The 22,296-nt window shown below is 43.9% G+C and overlaps 1 protein-coding gene across 16 annotated transcripts in view; it reads left to right on the plus strand.

The window, feature by feature from the left end:
• Positions 1–22,296, plus strand: part of FHOD3 (formin homology 2 domain containing 3) — a 476,592-nt gene that overhangs the window by 382,274 nt on the left and 72,022 nt on the right. For 12 of the 16 annotated variants that reach the window (XM_043558633.1, XM_043558622.1, XM_043558632.1 and 9 more), the window contains 2 exons: positions 2,190–2,240; positions 8,154–8,368. In XM_043558633.1, the coding sequence (XP_043414568.1) occupies positions 2,190–2,240; positions 8,154–8,368 (266 nt within the window). The remainder of the gene's footprint in view (positions 1–2,189; positions 2,241–8,153; positions 8,369–22,296) is intronic. The other 4 variants (XM_043558634.1, XM_043558636.1, XM_043558627.1 and 1 more) reach the window with 1 other exon arrangement.

Here is a 22,296-nt window from a genome sequence, read left to right on the forward strand (position 1 = left end):
TGGGTGCAGACGGAGTTACTCAAAGTATGCACCAGAGCATGGAAAATAAAGCCCAAGCTTTCTGGCTACAGGGCCAAGAGTGGAGACCCAAGGAAGCCGAGAAATTATAGGAAAGTCACAAAGGGTAGAGAAATTAAGAGAGCATTCTGGATTCATCTCCCAATTGTGCACATGTGGCTCAGCACTTCCAGAGCATACCACAGACTTTGAGAACTAAATACAGAGTGGACCGCCACTCAAGGTCCAGGACTGGCTACTGGGTGGTGCACACAAGGGCTCATTTTGAATAGCATTAAAAATATTTGAAAGCTGAGCTAATATTGGAGCCAGTGTCAGAACTGGCAGGCTGGACCTAACCCAGTTGATTGCCTGCTTAAAGAAAATAAGATTCTTCATAGAATTCAAGGAAGACCCAGAGTCTCATTTCAAGATATTTAAAATGTTCTGGATGCAATCCAGTGTAACGTGTCACAGAAAAAAACCACAAGGCTCTTAAAGGGGAAAGAGAATCAAAATGTGCTAACTGCAAAAGGACATAGATGTTATTATCAGACAAAGACTGTAAAGGAGCTACTATAAACATGTCCTAAGAAGTAAGGGCAAATACTTTTGAAACAAGTGAAAAAATAAGTCTCTGTAAAGAAATAGAAGCTGTAAAGAAGAACCAAGTGGAAATACATATAGCACTGAAAAATGCAGTAATCAAAATAAAAAATTCACTGGATGGAATCAATGGCAGAATGGAGATGAGAGAAAAGTCAGTAAACTTGAAGGTAGAACAACAGAAATTATCCAGTTTAAAAAATGAAGCATAACATTGGGAAAAAAACGTAGCGTATCAGGGACCTATAGAACAGTAACAAAATGCCTTGCATTCATATCATTGAAGCCCCAGAAGAATAGGACAAGAGTGCATTGTAACAAATACTAAGCTGTGCATTCATATGCTTGTGTGTCTAGGTACAGACCGTGCTTGTAACTATCCACTATTTGCTTTTCGTCCTGAGTGGGTCTCACTTCCCATGTAAGACACAGATCCTGGAAAAAAGAACCCTGTCCAAGAAGGAGTGCTGGTCAATCGTCAGGACAGACCACATACAACTATTAATTATGATGACTTTAGTTCCAGCCTGAAAGTCTGAGGATGTGAATGAAACGAATTTCGAAAAAGGAAATAGTAATTCAGCCATTTATTGATTTAAGTTATTTGTACTTCTTTTGTTTTTTTCCCTTGGAGAGCATCCTTACCTGTTCTTATTTTTGTTGAATATGATTTTAAGATTCCTGGGTTATGGGACATATTATTTCTAATGTGGAAGGTGATGAGGATGAGTGCTCATAAATGCTAACAAATCTGGGTCTTTGTTTCTTTTTCTCCGTCTCCTAAGCTGCTTTAGTTGCTTTGACCTACTGTCCCTTTATATCCTGTTACCAGTGCATGGGGGGGGGGGGCGGGTAGAATACTTAAGCTACATTGTGATGTCCAGTTTAGGAAGCCACGAAGTCATAATTTTTCAGAAAAATAAGTGGTCCACTGAGAAGTTGCTGATCCTAAGTCTTAAACTTAGATTCAAGCTGGAATCTCATCAGCAGGAGCAGAGCAACAAACGTGGGAAGTGGACAAAAGTTGGGCATCTCACGAGTGCAGACAAGAGAATGTACAAAGCAAGAGTTTCCCATGATCACTGCGTAGGGATGGAGAGGAAGAATCCTGCACTGTGGCATGAATGTCCAAACTGCAGAGTGCAACACAAAATGGCCTAGATACCTGGACCCACCTAGATTTAATCCTTGAGATGAAAATTGTGGAGCTAGCAGGACTTGATTGGACGTTAATCATCTCTGAAAGCTATTGCTTGCTTGCAGTTGCCGTATTTTATTTATGTATTGTTTCACCTTTTAAAAAACTTTTTCGCCTCCTCTCTCACCCATATACCTAAATTCTTCTTTCTTTAACTTGTAGGATTTCCCATGTTTTCATCCCTGTGATTCGATAGGAAATCCATTGCATTTAGTAGTTTGAAAGGGTAGCCTTTATATATATATATATTTTTTAATCCAGCACAACCACTTTCCATTTCTGAGGCAACAGTCTTTCATGAAACACTAATAATTTCTTGGCAATTTCATGAGCATCTAATTCTGTTCTTTTCCTTCCCTATTTTGTTTCTTCTGCATTTTTCTGTTAGCCGAGAGTATTTAGACAAAAGAGAGGAGCAAAGACAAGCAAGAGAAGAAAGGTTTGTATATATTTTCTTTCCCATTGTAACCAAATGGCACTTGACTTTGCACTCTTAACCAAGCATGCTAAGAGAATTGTTAATTAAAATAGCTCACTCAAGTCACCTAAGACTTTGGGTAACTGGTATTTTGTGGAATAGGATGCCCTAGTTATCTACGTTTTCCAAGAAAGTACAGACTTAGTAATTAGTGCCATTGTGGTGTGAAATGTATGTCTGTTCCTCCATACTCTTCACCAAATGAGGACGTTAGTTTAGCATACTGACATATGGTATATATTTTAAATACCCTGCACGACCACTGCTGAGTCTGGGCTACGTGTCCCTACTGTGTGCTTCCAGGTCACGCATTCCTTTAACAAATATTTGAACACACAAACCATGCCAGGCGCTGGCTGAGGTGCCAGACATTCCTGAGACTCGTACACGATGTGCCTGATCACTTACTTTGTCTCCCTACTGAACTATACTCAGTTCCTGGATGGCAGGAACCATGTCTTGTTTTCCTGGTTGTCCCAGTGCCCTCCACAGTGCTTGGCACATAGTAGGCACTTAAGAAGGAGGTATGTAATAAAGGAGCAAATGAACCAACAGCTTTACTTAAAATACTTAAGCTGTAAGCTATTTTATTTTTTCAAATCACTAAAATATACACAGTGAATATATTCCGTGTCTGATAAACTTAGGTCACCAAAAGAAACCGTTTTTTGGAAGTAAACCAGCAAAAGGCAAGTTTTTACCCTGTAGCACCATAGCCTGCAGTTATTCCCTCTACCACCAGATGGCGATACTACATGGAGCAATGGAAAGGCTGATTTTCCTACTAGAGCCAGTTGGGAACCTCACAATCTGAACTATGCCAATAAGTGGAACTTTGCTGAGTTTTCTTAGACACCTTCAGCTAAATAGTTCAAGACAGTCTGAGGACAAGAAAAGTTCAGTCTGTCTGTGTTCAATTAAAAAATTAGATGCTTAGGCCAGCCTTATAAACAAAACTATGGCATTGCTTTAATTCCAGTGTTTTATTAGATTATTGCCACCATAATAACCAGTGGTGGCCAGCAAATTTAGAGTGGAAGAAATAAGAAACTTCTATTTCTCTAATGAATACCTGTTTTTGACATTGGGGGCATAGACTTTGACTGAAAATGCTGTCGACTTCATGTCCAGGCTTAAGAAACCAAATTTTATTTTAGTTTTTAGCTTTCCCTCCAGATTCTGCATTTTTTTTTTTAACTTTGGACAGTTTGACTGTTATGTTCTGTCTCCACAAGCAAGGCTTTAAAGCTTCTGAGAAGATCTCAAGGTCCAGACTGACCTCAAAATTGTCCCAAACCACTGAAGTCTACCTCTTTCTGGATAGCAATCACTGATTTTTTCACCAAAGCATAGCATCACTTAGGCCTGGAAGACCTGTGTAGAGAGAGAGGTGTTTGCCGCTCCTCTCCTGTCACCTCTTGTTCTGACCTCAGTCCTTGCCCTATGTCACCAATCTGCCTGGGGCTTCTTCGCTGGTGCAGGGGTGGCCTCTCCGTGGCCTCATGTGGGCCCCATCTCTGTTTACATGGAGGATTGTGGAAGCAGCCAAGAATTTCCCTTTAGTTTGGACCAGCCACTTTTCTTGATTAGTTTGCTTCTTGAATTACCTGGTGAAGATGGGAGAGAGGGTATAAACTTTTCCCCTGTTTGGAAAGCTGTTGGGTTCCTGGCAGACCAGGAATAGATAAGATTTCCAAGTATAATGGGATTCAGAAATGGATGGGGTAACTGGAGATCAGAGGTGGAAAGAGCTTCAGAAGGAAGAGGGCTCCCTCTAGAAACTCTTCAAGGTAGACCCAGGTGTGTTTGTTGGGTCCCATGTCTCTTTCTCGAAATGCAGTGACTCAGATAAAAATGGCCAGAATCACAGCAGATGGTTTTTTAAGGTTTGTGTCATCCAGTGTAGCAAGATGAGTGTGGTTTTGCTATTTTGAAGTGTAAAGGCTATCCAGTCATGTTTGATTTCATTTTGATTTATTTTGTATTATCTCATTCCAGCATTTGAGGCAAACTAGTTTATGGACAATGGTGCAGATCCAGAGTAAGATTCTGGTGAGGTGCTGCTTCTTCTTTAACATTAGAAGAAAGGCTTTATCTGATCATGATTCAGTGACATTCACAAATAAATTTTTTTTAACGTTTATTTATTTTTGAGACAGAGACAGAGCATGAACAGGGGAGGGTCAGAGAGAGAGGGAGACACAGAATCTGAAACAGGCTCCAGGCTCTGAGCAGTCAGCACAGAGCCCGACGTGGGGCTCGAACTCACGGACCGCAAGATCATAACCTGAGCCGAAGTCGAACGCTTAACCGACCGAGCCACCCAGGCGCCCCTCACAAATAATTTTTTAAGGGAATAGTAAGGAATGAGATCCAGGCTGAGGCTAGGGGTGGGGTTGGGGTAGGGTCAGGGCAAGGATTTGTCTCAGGGGGATGGCATAGGAAATGCCTATGGCAGGCAGGGGTTATGGGAAAGAGTGCAAGGGGAAGGTCAGGACTAGGCTAGGATTTGGGAAATTATGCATGAAAGTGATCAATGAAGCAGTAAGAGAGGATTCTGAGCATTGCTTAACTGGTCTGAGGACAGAATAGAACTTGGAAGGAGTCAGATTTTGGTTTAATGTAAGGAAGAGTTCCCAAGTAGAAGAGTGGCAGGAAAAGTTATCAGTAAGTAGGTTTAGTTAATGTAAAATCAAACAGAGTTTCTATAGGGCCCTGGGGAACGACATCCAAGCCCGTATATGCTCCCTCGGCTGTAACACTAGCCCTGCAGCCCACCACCTTCGTGGATGTGTGAATTCATTCAAAAGGTTTGTTTGCCTATCTCTCCCACTGAACTGTGAGCTCCATGGGGCGGGGGGAGGGGGTGTTTATTATTAAATCTCTAGTACCTACTGCAGCACTTAGCACATGACAGGCACTCCACAAATGTTCAATAAATAATGAAAAGATGAATGAATAAACAAAAGATATGGGCAGAGATGGGATAAATGGGAGTGTTTAGGTGAAAGTAGGAAAAGTGAAAAGTCTTTTCTTAAGGCTGTGGCCTGTGGATAGAAAACCCAGTGCTTTGCATACAGGAAGCTTCAGGAGAGTCTCAGCTGGGGGTTGTGTTGCAAAGCCACAGGGACGTAGGACCCTCATTTCGTGGGCTGCTAGGCTCCAGGGGGAGTAGGTACTGTTGGGCCCCTAAGTGCACTTAGAGTCTGTCTGTAAGACAAGGTTGTGATATAGGGCAAGCTTCCTCCCCAGGAACTGCCAGAGGTTGACATGGGTCAGGAGAGGTTGCTAAGCTGTGAAGCTCTAAATGCCCGGTGGTCTGGCTCTTCCCAGGCATGCCAGTCTCCCCTCACCACTCCGGCCCATTGCAGATGGCCACTGGCACTGCTTTTTCCACAAAGATTTACTGACAATTGACCTTGGTGCCCCTCCCCCATCCCTGCTGTATTTTAAAGTCTTTATAACTGTGGCAAAATACACAGAAGATCAAGTTTACCATTTTAAGCGTGCAATTCAGTAGTGTTAGGTATGTTCACATTGTTGTGTGGCCCGTCTCTGGCATTCATTTCATCTTGTAAAAGAAACTTTCCACCCATCAAACAAGTCCTCAGGCCCCCTCCCCTGCCATTTTTATCTACCAGATAAACATCCTCAGGAGAATTCCTATGAAATCCTTGACTCTTCCCATGTCCCCCAGATCCTTGAGGATGACATCTAGGAGGTGAAGGGTGTGCAGGAAGCCTTGGAGTCGTATCCAGACTCTGAAGGAATAACCCCTGGAGTCCCCCAGAAAGTGAAGTGAAATCTCTGCCCACACATACCTGCCAGTCTGGCTGCCCACAGGGAAGGGTACCGAGGGGCCAGGGCTGGATCACCTGAAATGAAGGTCATAAATGGATTGTCCTCTTGGCCTGAAGCCTTGGGCCTATGCAGGTCCCCTTGATTGCACACCCTCCCTTGCCTGCCCCTTTCTCCTGTCACAGAAGGCTCGGACTCAGCGTGGGGATGCCTCACAAGCTCCTCCTGGGCTCACGGCATTCCTGGCCTCGACTGTGCCACCATCTCGTTTAGAACATGCCTCCTGTTGGGATTCTGACTCTTGCCTTCAAGGTCACTTTCTTCCAAGATTCCATAGCCAGGTGGTTTTCCTTGCTGGTCCAGATTAAGTTCAGAAATACCTTCCTTTTGTCACCTCTCCTACCTTTTGAGAGGTGACATTGCTGACAAGAGAAGTCCAGAGTTCCTTCGCCCCATAACCGTGAGGCTCTCCAAACCTCGCCCAGACGTATGTGTATGCAGACCCCTCACGCATTTTTTCTCAGAGATTCACCATGAAAGTAAGCTCCTTCCCTAGGTAGTTGAAATAGATGCGTCGGCCACCCTCGGCCCCCGCTGCTGCGGGTAGACCCCTGCAGCAAGGTGCCGCCTTGCGGGTTCCTCACCGCATGCCTTGCCTGCTTCCCCTGGGCCCGGCAAGTGCAAGGCGCCAAGGGAAAGAACAAAGGATGGTAATCTTCTGTTCTCAGAAATTCTATTATCTGCTTGTTGAGAACAGACACACACATGTGAAAAGATGACTAAATATGCCAGGCAGTAAATGTAAAATGCCATCTGAGTTGAATGGACTACATATCCGACATGAGTTCAGAGGCAAGGCTAAGATCACTTCCAGCTGTGGTGGTCAAGGCAGGCTTCGCAGAGGGAGACACGCGTGCGAGCCCGGCCTGCGGGGCAGATTGCCTCGGGCCTGGCAGGGAGCAGGGGTACCCGTGGCAGACGTTGGGGAGCCACGCCCACATTAAGGATGCATGAAGAAATGCATGCTTTTTAAATGCATCCTTTTTAAGGGTTTCATATATATGCTCTGCCTTTCTTGGGCGCGTGAATCCGGAATGCCGTGTGTGGTGGGGGCTTTGGTGGGCTAGGGTTGGGGGGGCCTGCCCACCGGGAGGGACTGAAGAAGCAGTGAATCCCGATGGATCTGAGTGACGGTCTTGAATAACCGGTCTCAGAGTTTAGTGGTTGGTGAGACAGAAACCTGCTACAGCTGAATTCATAAATTCACTTCTGAACAAATAATGGTGGGTAAAATTAGCAGACATCTGGAAGAGGCACATATTTCAAAGTTATTTTGGTCTGATCTATAAAGCACACTATGAGGAATATGATTGGTAGCTGGTCTTAATAAACAGTTAGTGGGTTCTGCCTGCCTGAAATGCAAAACAGATGTATCTTTGTTCTTTTAAACTGACTTTGATGAATAAACTATATGTGACGTCAGGTCCAAGCTATTGGATGTCTGAGTCCTACTCAGAAATATTTTAGAATATAAAAAAGTTTCCATGGTCGACACTGGGAGAACAAAGCAAATTCCAGTCGCGTTGCTGTTAGCGTTGAAGCAGGTTCAGAAATTCAGAGAGGCCTCCGTCCAGCAACCCCTTTCGGTATTTTGGGGGCATTGTTTCTCTCCCCCACACCGAGGCGCCCTCCCATTTCACAGCTGCAAGCTCTGAGTGCGTGTGGTTTTCAGCTGTCACTGTTGGGGCTTTGTAATGGGCATTATTGCTGTTTTGCTTATTTGTACACATTTCCTAAAAGAGCAAAGTAGGATTCTGCAGCAGTGATCCAGTCCCTGGAGACTGTGTGATGTTGCCATTTCTCCCAATTTGTTTGGTTATGAATGATGCGGGGATTTTAATCATTAGCATCTTGGCTTCGCTGGCTGTTTTTGGCAGACTGGTCCTCCAGCCAGCCCTGTGCTGTGCTCTGTGCATCAGGAAACCAGCTCACTCTGCAGGTGTTTCATCCATAAACAAGCATCGGCCACGGGCTCCTCTTTCTTTTTACGGAAACCCTTTGGAATTTAACTTTCAGATACAAATACTTGGAGCAGTTGGCAGCCGAGGCGCACGAGAGAGAAGTGAGAAGCCGGAGCGCGAGCCGGGGCAGAGGTGACCTCTCCTTGGACCTGACCTCCCCGGCGGCCCCTGCCTCCCCCACCCCTCTGAGCCATAGCTCTCCTTCTCTAGACTCACAAGAGGCTCTTGCAGCATCATCCTCTTCTCTGGGAACATCTCAGCATCCCCAAGGTGAGTGCTGGGAGAGCAGAGGGAAATTAATGTTAGGCTTCTGGGAAGTAGGAACCATTACTACGTGCAAACTAGTACTGAGGGGCAACTAAGGGTAAACTCAGGGCGACTTCACTGCACTGATAAATTAGATGCCTTGAGAGCCACTTCTGTTAAAGCAGAATTGTGTATAATGGTTGTCAATGCATGGTCATTGAGAAGGAAGAATATTAAAAATAAGGCTTACTTTGCCATTGCTTTCTAAATCACAGGGTATTAACTTAGTACCCTGTAATTTGGACATTATTTATTTATTGGGTCTGCCCAATAAAGTGACCACTTTAAAATGTTCTTGCCCTAGGAATTGTCGGTCTGTTTTAAATTAAACTGATGGAGAATAAAATTAATCAAAGCCAGCAGAAAAAAAAAAATGTGGATCTGGTGGAAATAGAAATGTTGAAGAAGAAAAAAAGGAATATAGTAACGATTACTGGCACGTGGTGTGGCTGTAGATGCTTGTGTGCAGACAGAAAGGCTCTCGCTGGGGAAATTGTCTGTCATCTTAGCTTTATTTGGAGAGAAACAATATTGTACATTGCAGCCGGGGAGCATCAGCTGTTTTCCCGATTGCCCTGAGAATGGTGGGACCGTTTTCTTTCACATTAACAGAGACGATGGGTCTTGGGCACTGGCGTCTACAGTGCGTGTTGACGAGCCTGCAGCTAGCACTGTTCAATTTAACCGAGTGTTATGGCTTGCAGCCTGACCAAAACTTAGCCAACTGAAGACAACAGAGACGCTCAACTTTTAACTCTCGGAGGGCTGACTAAATATGGCGTAAAGCTTAATTTCAACAAGGCAGGACTGCATGACCTCAGCAGAACTGGATGTAACGGAACAATCTTGTCTGTCCAATTCTCCGCTGGCTCTCCGAGCCTCAGGGCTCATTCTGCAGAAGCGGGCTGGCTTCGCCACAGCTTTCCATCATGTCCAGTTCCTGCTGGTCCCTGAGCCATGGAAGATTGTCCCAGGCAGATGGCTCGGTCATAGATGAGTAATGTCGGTCTTAAAATACTGAGACTCTGAGAATCAAGAAAACAGACTGTGCTTTGACAGCTCTGTGCTTTCCAGACCCTGCCTGGTATCCTTGCTCTATCTAAATTGTGGTATTTCCAGAGGCGATACGAAAAACATTCCCCTGCAAAGCGACGGTTCAGCACTTAATCTTGGAACTTTTAACTCTAAGAGTCGTACCCACTCTTGTTTCCAGAATGGTTGTCTAAACTGTGAAATACAGAAGGTCCCCAGGCTGAGAGAGAAGTGTCAGTATCTATAAATATCGCTTGTCCTCCAAGCTTTTAGTCTCCTTGATGTTTGTGACAAAAAGACAGTTCCTCAAGTATTTTGTCCAGCTATGATCAAACTTGAGGCTGTTCTATCCAATTAAATGGGCAGAATATTTGAAACTCCAGTAAGAACACAGAAAACACTTATTTGGGGTATATGCAATATGCATTGGGGGGAAATAAAGTTATTTATGTATGCTTTCAGAGAGATAAAGAGTACATGTCATTTTCCTCTATGGAGAAGGGATTAGTAGAGACTGAGAGAATGTTTGGCTGAAATCACCATGCGAGCATCTGAAATAGGAATACTGGGCTTGAACTGAGACACGATTACAAATTAATGAAATAGCACTGTGTGATGTTTGGGTTGTTTAAAAAAAAAAAGCAGGGGTTCTTGTGGAATCTACAAGAGGTGTTCATCATAGGTTAAATAATTATCCAAAGCAGTTGGAATCAGCAAAGTAATCTGATGTCTATGTCCTAATACCTAGCTGAATTATACAATTAGAAATTTTAAACGTATAAGAAGACATGCTATGAGAGGATTGTCTCCGAAAGGTGCTGAGACTTCCTTCTGACTTGGACACCTTTGCCCTATGACAGAAGTACAATGATGGAATGACCTTTTTTTTTTTTTTTTCAGCCTGGCTTGTTATTCTTCTTTGAAACATTCTGCCAGCATCCCATTAATAATCTCTTCTTTTTTACCAGGCCCCATTTTTAAATGCTCGAAGGCATTTTTTTGCTTAGCCCTAACATTTACAACGTCACAACATCTGGGGGAAGAATAAAAAAATATAATCACACATCCAGATGTTTGTCCTGCTCCAAACACCTGGCACTATGTGGTCCAAATGTGCCAGGGGTTGACTCGCTTTTTCATTCTCTCTGCTTGTGGAATCATACGATGATAATCTTCACTTTTCTGTCATGCTCTGCCCCTTCCTCCCAAATGCTACTATTTAACACCCACTCGAGCAACTGAGTAAATGGGGGAGATTGGGGGTAGAACCCACTTTTAACCGTCAACCTAGCCATTTATCAGGGCATCGTGGTACCCCAGTATTTGTGGTGGCGTGCACATTAACGCCACATGATCCCTTTGCTTCTACCCTTTCCCCAATATCTGCATAAATCGCAGCCTACCTTTCAGAGTTGTATTTTCAAAGAAAAGGAAAAACAGCTATTTGTTACTGAGTTATATATATTTCAGGATTAAAGGTCACTTTATAAGTTCTTTTATTGAAACTCCTTGCTTGGATTCTGGATAATTTTTAATAGCAGAAGATAGGAAAACATTAAAAACTTCTTTACCTTTGCCCTTACAAAATATATTTCAAAAGAAGGGTAAATGTGAAAAGACCAATAGCATTATGTGCTATCGAGTGAGAACTTTCAGCCAAAAACCTTCCCAGCTAAATCTGCTGTAACTTTTGTATAAATTATGCCACTACCCCCACCATCAAGTCAATGTGTGCTTGAATTATTTTTCCATCTGGCCCTCTTGTGGCTCCTAGCAGATGTTTGTCCCAATACTGCCTAGACTGGTGATGGTCGGAGTATTTTTCCTCTGTGTGAAACTACCAGGCCCAAGTGAGGGACAAACACATGCATGTGTTCTCCTTTGCACTGGGCTGCAATTAATGGAGACATGTTACCCCAATTTAGGGAAACATGAAGGGCCTCTCTCTCCATCCATTGCTTTAATTAGCCTTTCCTTATTTTCACTGAGCCCTGATGGCATACATCAGAATATCTCACCAGTTTATTTCCTGTTACTTTAAGAAACCGATGTGTCAGGAAATAAGTTATTTTTGTTAATTAGAGGAAAAGGTGCAGTATTCTTACTGGAATTGAATTCTATGATTTGACTCTTGGGGAAGTTTCTCTGAGGAGTAAAAACAATAATCTGTGTACCCACAAGTGAAGTCATTTTAGCAAAGTAACCTATTATCCCAGTGGGTGTCAGATCCGGGGAGCCTATTTCATGGAAACAGAATGGAGAAACCATTCATCTCAAAACCAGGTGTTGATGACGGTCCCTGCAGGGTATCCCTGTTAGGAACTGCCTTCCTCGGAGGCTAGAGCTGTGTGGCTTTCCTGCCCCCTGGCTGGCACACCTGGGTCCATCCTAAGGCTTAGTGGAGAGAAATTACCTTTCCTATTAGAAAGCAGCTGCTGTCAAGCACTTATAAGTGGCTTTTACCCACTAATGCAGCCAGGAAGGCTACATACTGGCTAGATTATTTTTCTTATTTTTAGCTCAGTTGTCTCTATATTGCACACAGAAGTAATACTTTAGAGATGCATTTAAAATTTTTACCATGCTATATTAACTTTATGTCAGGGAAAAATAAGTTCATTGGTGATTTTTTTCTACCTGTACCTGGATTCCTAGATTATTTCCAAATATCTTACTGTTGGGCCTTGGAGATACAAAATATGACTGATGTGGCCATGGCCTACTCACCAGTATTCACTCAGAGGCATTACAGAAATTATTGACCTGCTGAACGGATTATTTTCTCTCACAGATCCAAGCATATAAAGTGCCGGTAACTAGGACTATTCCTCTAGCTTCCTTACCCTCTCACCTAGAAGTAAAATGTAGCTGTATAGTAATATCATGAAATGTTCTGCTGGTTTAAATGAATGATCATTTTTCACGTGGGCGTCATTCATCATCACAGCTGTTGTCATTGTTCCTAGCCATTGACTGAGCACCTTTGTCACCTTCCTTGTGTGACATGTTTTGAGTCTCCTTCAGGTGTAGACACTCTCCTAAGTTACCCAATCCTCGTGGCAGAAATCAGAAACATCTGGTATCCTGTTTCCAACTGGCACAGTAGCAATGGAATATCATCAGTCATCAGCCTTATGCATGCTGGTTCCCTTGCATAAAGCTTTTGGACACCTCCAGTCCAGTATTTCACAAATTGGCAGGAAACTAGATTCCTGTGGTTCTGTGACTCAGGATGGCCCCACCTCCCCACACCTCACCTGACTGCTGCTACTTGATGCCATTTGGTCAGTGAGACAAAATCTCTCAGGAACTCTACCCAAGGCCAAGGCACCACCTGCTACACCTGCCATGGAATGGCTTTAAGAGCCTTTGCAAATCATTGGATTTTCCTGCCTTGCTTTTTCTCAGTCTCTAAAAATGGAAAAGGACAAAACTTTCCCTTTTTTCTCTTATAGAAAATGACAGTTGCCTGCAGTGTGTTTTCATGCACCGTATTTTATTTTATCTTATTTTACTTTATTTTATGTTATGTTATTTTATTTATTTTTGAAGTGGGGGAGGGGTGGAGATAAAGAGAGAGTCCCAAGCAGGCTCTGCACTGTTAGCTCAGAACCTGACACAGGGTTTGAACTCAAACTATGAGATCATAACCTGAGCCGAAACCAAGAGTCAGATGCTTAACCGACTGAGCCACCCAGGCACTCCTCATGCACCATATTTTAAAACAGTTTTGAATCCTTTTGGAGTAAACCAAATATGAATCTTAAGTGTGCTTAAGTAAAGACAAGGTACACAATGGTGTTGGAATAGTTGTTAAAGAGCAGTATTAGGTGATCAACATGGTACTTTCATAGGTGGCAATTAGGTATCAAAAACTCCAAAGGGTCTAAGGCTTGACTTGACTTTTAGGTTAGTAAGTCAGCCTGCCACAATTTTGTGGATGTGGGCACAAGACATGAAACTCCAGGGTCAGAGACAACAGACTTTGTTACTCATAGCAATAGTAGTAGCCAGAGTATCAGCATTTGTGCCATTTCTCCAAGCCCCAGTTCCTGCAAGGTGATGTGAATAGGCCCAAGTGTTAGCTTGGTATGATAGCTGCATACACAGAGAGGAACCTTGAGCTTGGGGACCCCAAATCTTTTATGTTGGGCAGTAAATCTGTCTTCCCTTTGTCCCAGAGAGAGACATTATTTTTATCACAGTAAGCTATAAACCAACCAGTCTATTGCTCCAGGGGGAGACAAGGTCTCTGTCTTCCACAGCTATTTGCTATGCACACATCCTTGGATATCCCAGAATAAAGACTGTCACTGTCTCTGCTTATAAGACTGCAGAAACACAAGAGACCCCTGGAGAATTGTTTCCAAGCATTGGATTATAATGGTGTGTAACCAACATTTACAAATTTGCATCTTAAAATCTGTTTAATGGAAACGAAGTATTCAACTTTAGAACAGAAATTAGCTTGTTTGATCTTACTTGACAAAAAGAACATCAGGTATTGCAAGACACAGCCTGGAGCAGGCTCCGGGGGTTAATGAGCTTGTCTTCCTCTGGAGGTGCTAAAAGGGAATCTGGAAAGACATCAGTGCCTTTCATCCGAAGTGGGAGCCTTGGGTAAATGCTCTCAGGGACATTCAGGAGACCTCCACAAGTAGGGACATTGAGCATCCTTCAGTGTGGTACTTTGAATTTCCAGAGTCATTGACTATGAACTGGGAAATAACAAAGAAGAATAACTACCTGGTTCCTTCTAGCATTCTTATCTGTGGTCAAGACCTTGATCACCACTCTGCCATCTCCACTTTTCCTTCCAGCACCCCTGCCCCCAACTCTCCCCACCCCTACCTTTCCCCCACCCTCATAAGGCGTTTGTGCAAAATGGTACACTGCTTACAGTGTGGCAGAATAATCACAAATTAGCTTTCCAGTCCCTATAAGTATGCTTTTTCTTTTTTTTTCCAGAAGGTTTCCCTTTATTATTTTTTTAAATACAATTTATTGTCAAATTGGTTTCCATACAATACCCAGTGCTCATCCTGACAAGTGCCTTCCTCCCTGCCCATCACCCACTTTCCCCTCTCCCACACCCCCCATCTACCCTTAGTTCTCAGTCCTTAAGAGTCTCTTATGGTTTGCCTCCCTCCCTCTCTTTTTTTTCCCCTTCCCCTCGCCTATGGGCTTCTGTTAAGTTTCTCAGGATCCACATATGAGTGAAAACGTATCTGTCTTTCTCTGCCTGACTTATTTCACTTAGCATAATACCCTCCAGCTCTATCCACGTTACTGCAAATGGCCAGATTTCATTCTTTCTCATTGCCAAGTAGTATTCCATTGTATATATAAACTACACCTTCTTTATCCATTCGTCAGTTGATGGACATTTAGGCTCTTTCCATAATTTGGCTATTGTTAAAAGTGCTGCTATAAACATTGGGGTACATGTGCCCCTATGCATCAGCACTTCTGTATCCTTTGGGTAGATTCCTAGCAGTGCTATTGCTGGGTCATAGGATACATCTATTTTTAATTTTTTGAGGAACCTCTGCACTGTTTTCCAGAGCAGCTGCACCAGTTTGCATTCCCACCAGCAGTGCAAGAGGGTTCTCGTTTCTCCACATCCTCGCCAGCATCTATAGTCTCCTGATTTGTTCATTTTAGCCACTCTGACCGGCGTGAGGTGATATCTCATTGTAGTCTTGATTTGTCTTTCCCTGATGATGAGTGACGTTGAGCATCTTTTCATGTGCCTGTTGGCCATCTGGATGTCTTCTTTGGAAAAGTGTCTACTCATGTCTTCTGCCCATTTCCTCACTGGTTTATTTGTTTTTCGGGTGTGGAGTTTGTTGAGCTCTTTATAGATTTTAGATACTAACCCTTTATCTGACACATCTCCAAAGGCAAGGGAATTAAAAGCAAAAATGAACTATTGGGACCTCATCAAGATAAAAAGCTGCTGTACTGCCTAAGTATGCTTTTTCAAGAGAACTCTTGGGGTCAGTGACCCTGCAAGGCATCTTATCTGCTTCTGAACAGGACATGAATATTTAGAGCCCTCTGAGGCTGGAACATCTGAGAAAGCTGCCTCCACCAGATACATTTGGAAGTTCCAGTAGATTTTTGTTGACTTTTCTGATCGAGCAGCTCTTGGTCCTTATGTATCCTCTAGATAATCTCCAGACTCAGTGTATTATTTGGCTTTCATATTTTCTGCATTTCTCATCAGTATTTTCTCATCTTTTATCTCAGTCTTTCTCATCAGTTTGTTTCAGTCTTCTTACTGACTCTTCTTCTGCCTGACCCTCAAGTATTGGTTTTTTCCAAGGGTCCTTTCCTAGCAACCTTCTGTTTTTATGCCTAATCTGTGCCTGTTTTCTCACATCCTCACCTGTGATGTTTAACTACCTACCGTGTGATAAAAATCGCCAGATCTGTATCTCCAGCCTTGGCCTTCTTGAGCTCAGGACACATGTATCTAACCTCCTTAGACATCAGTATCTACTCCTCAGACATGTCACACTCAATAGGTATCAGTTTGGGACATTCAGATGGGAGGGTCACCTGTCTCTCACCTGTAAAATCCCTACCCCCTAAACCTGCTTATACCTTCCAGTCCTCATCTATTTTAGACCATATCTCTTGGCCTAGTCATTTAAGCTGGAAGCATGCCTGTAATTTTTGACTCCTCCCTCAATGCTCACACCTGTATGCAGTCAATCACCTAGTGTTTATGGCTTCCTTTCTCTCAACTCAGCCCTCCCCATTGCCACTGCTTTAGTCCACGTCTTAACCATCTCTCATCTGGACCATTTCAGTAACTTCTAATAGACCTCACATCTTCCAGCTTCTTATTAGCAACCCAATCCCCCCCCCTCCAAAAAAATCCTATCTATACCTTGTTTTAAACAGCTCTAGTGGCTGTCCATTATCTATAGAAAAAAGGTAAGACCTTTTACAGCACTCAAGACTTTGGTTATCCACTCCCTACAACCAGTCTTTTACCTCCACAACCACCCCTACATGTTATGTTCCATCAGCATCAAACCACTGTCAGTACCTGAAAGGTGCTCTGTTTTCTCACATGTGCTCTGTGCTTGAGAGCCCTTTTCCACTGGGTGCCCAATGGACTCTTATCCATCTTACCCATCTAGTTGAAGGATCTTCTCTAAAGTCATCTTTGATTCCTCTTTTGTATTTCCCTTACATCTTGTACATACCAAGGATACAGGGGCTTATCTCACTGAATAGTCAATAAATGGTACCCCGTCCTCCTCCACTTTGTGTTTCCCAGAGGAGAGCCCATGCCTGCACTCACCTTTGTTATCTCCCAATGCTTGGAGCGGAATAGACATTCAGTAAACGTTTTATGAGCTAGAATGAACAAACAGCATGAAAAAAAGAAGGCAGACACATTACTCTATAGAGACAGCTATTTCCCCTATACCCAGACATTTATTACATGGATCATGATGGAGGACACATATTTGACAATATAGGCCACTCTATAAAGACCAAAGAATAGATGGTGGTTTAATGTAGAAAGGGAACTTTTACAGAAAGTTGACATTATGTGGGCCATTTCCTTCTGAGAATCTAACACTAAAAGAGGAAGAAAAGTTAGAGGATGATTCTTGATAAATTGATAGTTAAGATATTTATTCAACCACCTATTAAAATACCCCTTAAGTGGATCTTTCTCCATTTTTTTGTGAATTAATTTGCTAACAAGTTCAGATCAACTGAGATATTGACTAAGTGGATTATTGACTAGGTATAAATGAAGAAGAGTCAACTGTTTGGTGTGTGAATATAAAAGTAAGGTTTCTGGTGTATCCCGGTTGTAGGCCACCTGGTTCTGCTTAGGCTTGGTCAGACTCTCCTGGCAAGAAGATCTAATATTTTCTTTAGATATTAGTTGTTTTGATATCATAATGTCTCTTGGCTAGACCACTTTATCTTGAAAAATATTCAGGGAAGATATTTTTTCACATCTGACTTCCTGATGCCTAGCATAGTGCCTGGCATATCAATAAATATTGCTGGAATGAATGAGTGTTGCTACTAATTACATTAGAACATTTAATTACATTAGGACCATCTAACATGTAATTAAAAGTAACTAGATGCTGCTAAGCCTGAAAAAGTGAATTAAGAAAAAACCTCAAGTTCACTCCATTTATTTGCTAGCTGTTCTTACCCGGGACTATCCATTTTAGTGCTAGTGTATACTTTCCAAAATCACTGTTTTGTTTTGATGTCATTGATATTCTTGTCTGGGACTTGACAAGCACTAGAGGTGCTCTTGAAATGCATTGCCAGTTTGGAATTAGACCATGTCTTCATCCTTGAGGAAAGACTTGTCTTCCTATGTGCTCTTGTAAGAAAATGAGCATGTAGTTAACTCAGGAGCTCTACTAGCCCTACGGGGCATGGAAAGACAAATGGATAATGGCATTAATCATGTTTGACACTGGTTGAATCAAGACAAGATCTGTCTGATTTTGTAAGAATTTAAGCTCAAAGAAAGTCTTCGTATCCAGGGGTTGATATTTGAGGTTATATGGTTTGAGTTCAAGATAATGATAAGGCAATGATACAATACAGATAGAGAAATGATATAGGATACAATAATCTTAAATTGCCCTTTTTAAAAAATTTTCTCTTTATAGTGTGAAATAGAATCTATTCATTAACCAATATTAAAATAATTGGACCTGAAACTAGAGGCTTCTTTTTTGTCCTATATGATAATACAGTGGAATTTATATTCTATACATGTTTAACCAAGTGGACTCAATCAGAAGCATATTCTGAGGGGTAAAGGTGGGGGGTAGTGAAAATTACAATTTGAATAGTGCTTCTAATCTTTCCCAACACCCACCTCAGATGGAGGTTTCCATTGTGAGCATGACATGAGGGCCACAGCTCTGCTTTTTTCTAGAGTCATTCCTGACCTTCATGTGCCTTTTGTAGTATGAACAACTTGCTGGATCAAATGTGATTTTAGAGTATAAGGGTTTGTATTTGTTGATGACATAACCCACCACTACAAACCCAGTACTTTTTATGGCATTCCATTGAAGCTAAAGGAAATCCTTGATTGTTGGAACCATGAGAGTTTGTATGGTATCTATAAAGTGGCATCTTCCAAAATGTCTTCCGAAGGTAATTTTGGCCATGTACGGTTTTCATTTTAAGAGGTAGCTTAGGCTGAATTTTGAGAACAAGTTGCTGCTAAATTTTGAAGGCATGCAAATTCACTAGACTGATGAATCAGTATTTTGCAAATGACAAAGTGGGCTTTTTGTTTGTTTTTGTAAAGTTTGCGTAGGCTGAGTTTGAGCCCATCCTAATGAAACTATTCCTTTAGGGTAATGATTCTCAACACAGGACAATCCCTGATACCTCCCTCACTCCCCCAGGAAACATTTGGCAGTGTCTGGAGATATTTTTAGTTGTCACAACTGAGGAGGAGGTGCCATTGGCCTCTAGTGGGTAGAGGGCCAGGAACGCTGTTAAACATCCTACAGCACACAGGATAGCCTCCCCCCTCCCCCCACAACCAAGAATTATTCAACCCCAAATATCCATGGTATTAAAGTCAAGAAACCCTGCTCTAGAGTGAATCTGAGCGAACGGCTTAGCAAGAACTGGCCCAACACCAAAGGCAAAGTCTAAAGAATTTTCAAAGTTGTGAGCTTTTTCTCGTGGGACCTTTTTCACATTTATGTGACTAAACCACAAGTTTAAAGTTGATGGTGTTAGTTATTAGCTCTGAACTGGGGAGGTCCCTGGAATGTACATGAGTTGGAGCAACTATTATAGAATTGTCTGGCCCAGCCCTTGGTTTCGTAAGACCTGCCAGAGAGCCAAGTCCTGGCAGAGTCGTCGAGACACCATGACAGATTGAAATCAATTGAAGCCACCCAAAGACTTATTAAGTTCAGATCTTTCTACCAGCACTTTATCTCTTCAAAGAAAAATTGCATGGCAGGAGATTCCAGTCGGACATTCTGGATTCAGCTGTCAGGGACATCGATGAAAGCCGACCTGGAATGTTTGTGCACACCGTATGTTGAGTGTGTGTGTGTGTGTGTGTGTGTGTGTGTGTGTGTGTTTGTCCTTTGAGGAATGATGATGAACTTCTCCCTTGCAGCATAAGTCACCAACCTCACAGTGTAACATCGTGATTAACAGAGGTTCAAGGCCCGTCGGGGTTCAAATCCCAGGTCTGCTTATCAGTGAGGTCGGAAGGAGATGGACATGCTCAGAAGGTGCCTGGGGGCAGCCAGTGTAGGGAGAGTTCACAGAGGTGTGGAGAGCGTCACAGGTCTGTCAGGTGGGGAAGTGCCCAGGGACTAGCAGCACTGGGAGACTGTCAACACTACTCCCACTTCCAGGCCTGGGGGAACTTGCTTAGTGCCTGGGACTGGTGAGAGCTGTAGCCTTGGGAAGGAGCCCATGGGACAGAAATAGTGGCCTGACAATCTCTGTCAACCGGAGGCCCCACGCGAAGAGGGTGGAGGCATAGTCTAGCCTCTCTTTTCTCCCTCCTGTGCTGCTACCTCCCAGAAGCTGACCTCTGTCACACTGAGAGGGAGCCAGCCTCCTGGGGCACAGAGCAGAATAGAAAACGGGTCTGGAGGAGCAGCCGTGAGCTTCCAGCCGACTGTGTAGCCCTGGACAAGTTGCTTAACCTCTCTGGACGTGTGTCCTTATTTTTCACACAGGGACATTAATCATCCTGCTGGTATGAGGGCTACACAGGGTGATGTGTATGTGGTTCCTGGGAGGCACCAGTGTATAGAAGGTACCTGGTACCTCGTGTGCAGGGCCTGGCGTCTAGTGAAATCTGGGGGACCAGATGAGGAGCTGGTGCTGGGCTTTTGGAGGGGCAGAGAGCAGTAGCTGCTAGGAGCCCATGTCTGCCCTGGCTCACTACTCAGGGCCTACTCTCCCTCCTCTCTCTCCCAGTTTTGTGATCTGCACGAGGGAAGTACCAGCATCTGACTGGGCACCCTTTTATATTCTCTCGACAGTAGCACTGGAGTTTTCCCTCTTTCCCTATGGTTCTCGCGTTGATGGGTTCCAATCCGGCTCCTATGCCCAACCTCTCTGTCCTGCAACGTCTGTGTTCTTTGGATAGAGAATTCCCTTCAGTGTCTGCGTTCCGGCTACGGGTTCTTTCCCACAGCATTGGCGACAACCGGGTTCTTCATTACTTCCTTCTGAATATACTGGCAACCTCTTCAACGATTTCTTCCATATTAAGTAAATTGTCCATTCCTGTATCTTTTTATACAGTTTCATTTTGATTTTTTTTCTCCTCTCCCTGCTCTGACCTTAACATTTAGTTTAAAGCTCTCTGAATCAGGTCAGTGCCGGTTCTGGCCAAATACATTTTTCTGGACTTTGCTAAGTGCCTTCTGGCAATGCCAGGATCCCATCAGTCTGCTCACTTAGGATGTGGTCCAGGAAGACAGGTCCCAGTTTGGGATGCCTTTTGTGTTGCCAGGAGTTTCTTGCCATGTCCTCCCTTCACTTCCACACTCATGCCCGCTGCGAGGAGAGGGGTAACCTGGCACCTGGCACAGGAACTTCTCAAATCTCCTCTCCTTGGCCCAGCCCCAGAGATGCGGCAGATCTTTACGTCCTTCCTCCATCCAAGGTGATGGGCGGGTGTGGCTGGTGAGAGATGAGTGGGGGGTTCCTGGCAGCTCCTGACTTGTAGGTTTGGTATATTGCAGTCGCTTCTGACCCTCCTTCAAAGACAGGGCTGCAGGCATGTGCTTGGGAGTGGGTGCCCTGCCCCTTCCTGCCCAGCACCATGGTCTGGGCCTTCACTGTTCCCTCCTGGCCTCACTTTCTGAGGGCAATAAGAGAGGCCTTACCATAGAGGGATCTTGAGGAGACAGCATCCCACGCTCCCCTCAGAGGCTGACATGCTACCTGTCCCAGTGGCTCTTAGATTGGAAACAGCTTCCCACTGGCGCCATGTTTTTATTCATCATCTTCTCTTGAGCCCCGGGGTCTGGCATTCGTCTCGTTTGCTTTCTGGACTGTTTGCTCCACGCTAACAAGGAGCTTCACTGATAGCACCAGACATGCCTCAGCTGTCCCACTGGGAGGTGTGGTCTGTCTGTCTCTACCTGCAGCAGCCATCACTGCCCTTAGAGTAACATCTCCCCTTGCAAGGCCCATTACCACAGCCATGTGGCAAGACAGCTCTCATTCCTCCAGTGTCCCCTGTGCTCCTGGTCTTTGCACATACTCTCCTTCTGCCCAGAACATTCTTATATCCACTTTACCCTGCTTTTCTTTAATTTTTTTTAACATTTATTTATTTTTGAGAGACAGAGCGTGAGTGGGGGAGGGGCAGAGAGAGAGAGGGAGACACAGAATCCAAAGCAGGCTCCAGGCTCTGAGCTGTCAGCACAGAGCCCAGTGCGGGACTCTAACTCACGAACTGTGAGATCATGACCTGAGCCGAAGTCGGACGCTTAACCAGCTGAGCCACCCAGGCGCCCCTACTTTTCCCCCATTTTAACTCCTTTTCATTCTTGGAGACCCTGTTTAAATGTCATTTTGGTACAGTGGCTTTTATGTTCCTTCCCAGGCCTTGTCAAAGTCCCTTGCCATAACCCCCCGCCTAGGGCACTGTGCTTTTAATCTTAGGACACTGTCACATGTAGATATTTTTACCTGTGTCTGGGTGAGGTGAGGGGCTGGGGTTTCCCCGTCCACTGGTGGTAGGGTTCCCCCAACTCTGCAATGCCAGGCAGGTAGGTTCTCCTTGCTCCTCTGTAGTCCCTGTGATGACAAGCACTGGGTCTGTCACTTGTGTCACTCATGTATCA

Source organism: Prionailurus bengalensis, chromosome D3, assembly GCF_016509475.1.
Source record: "Prionailurus bengalensis isolate Pbe53 chromosome D3, Fcat_Pben_1.1_paternal_pri, whole genome shotgun sequence".
In the NCBI taxonomy this organism is placed as follows: domain Eukaryota; kingdom Metazoa; phylum Chordata; class Mammalia; order Carnivora; family Felidae; genus Prionailurus; species Prionailurus bengalensis.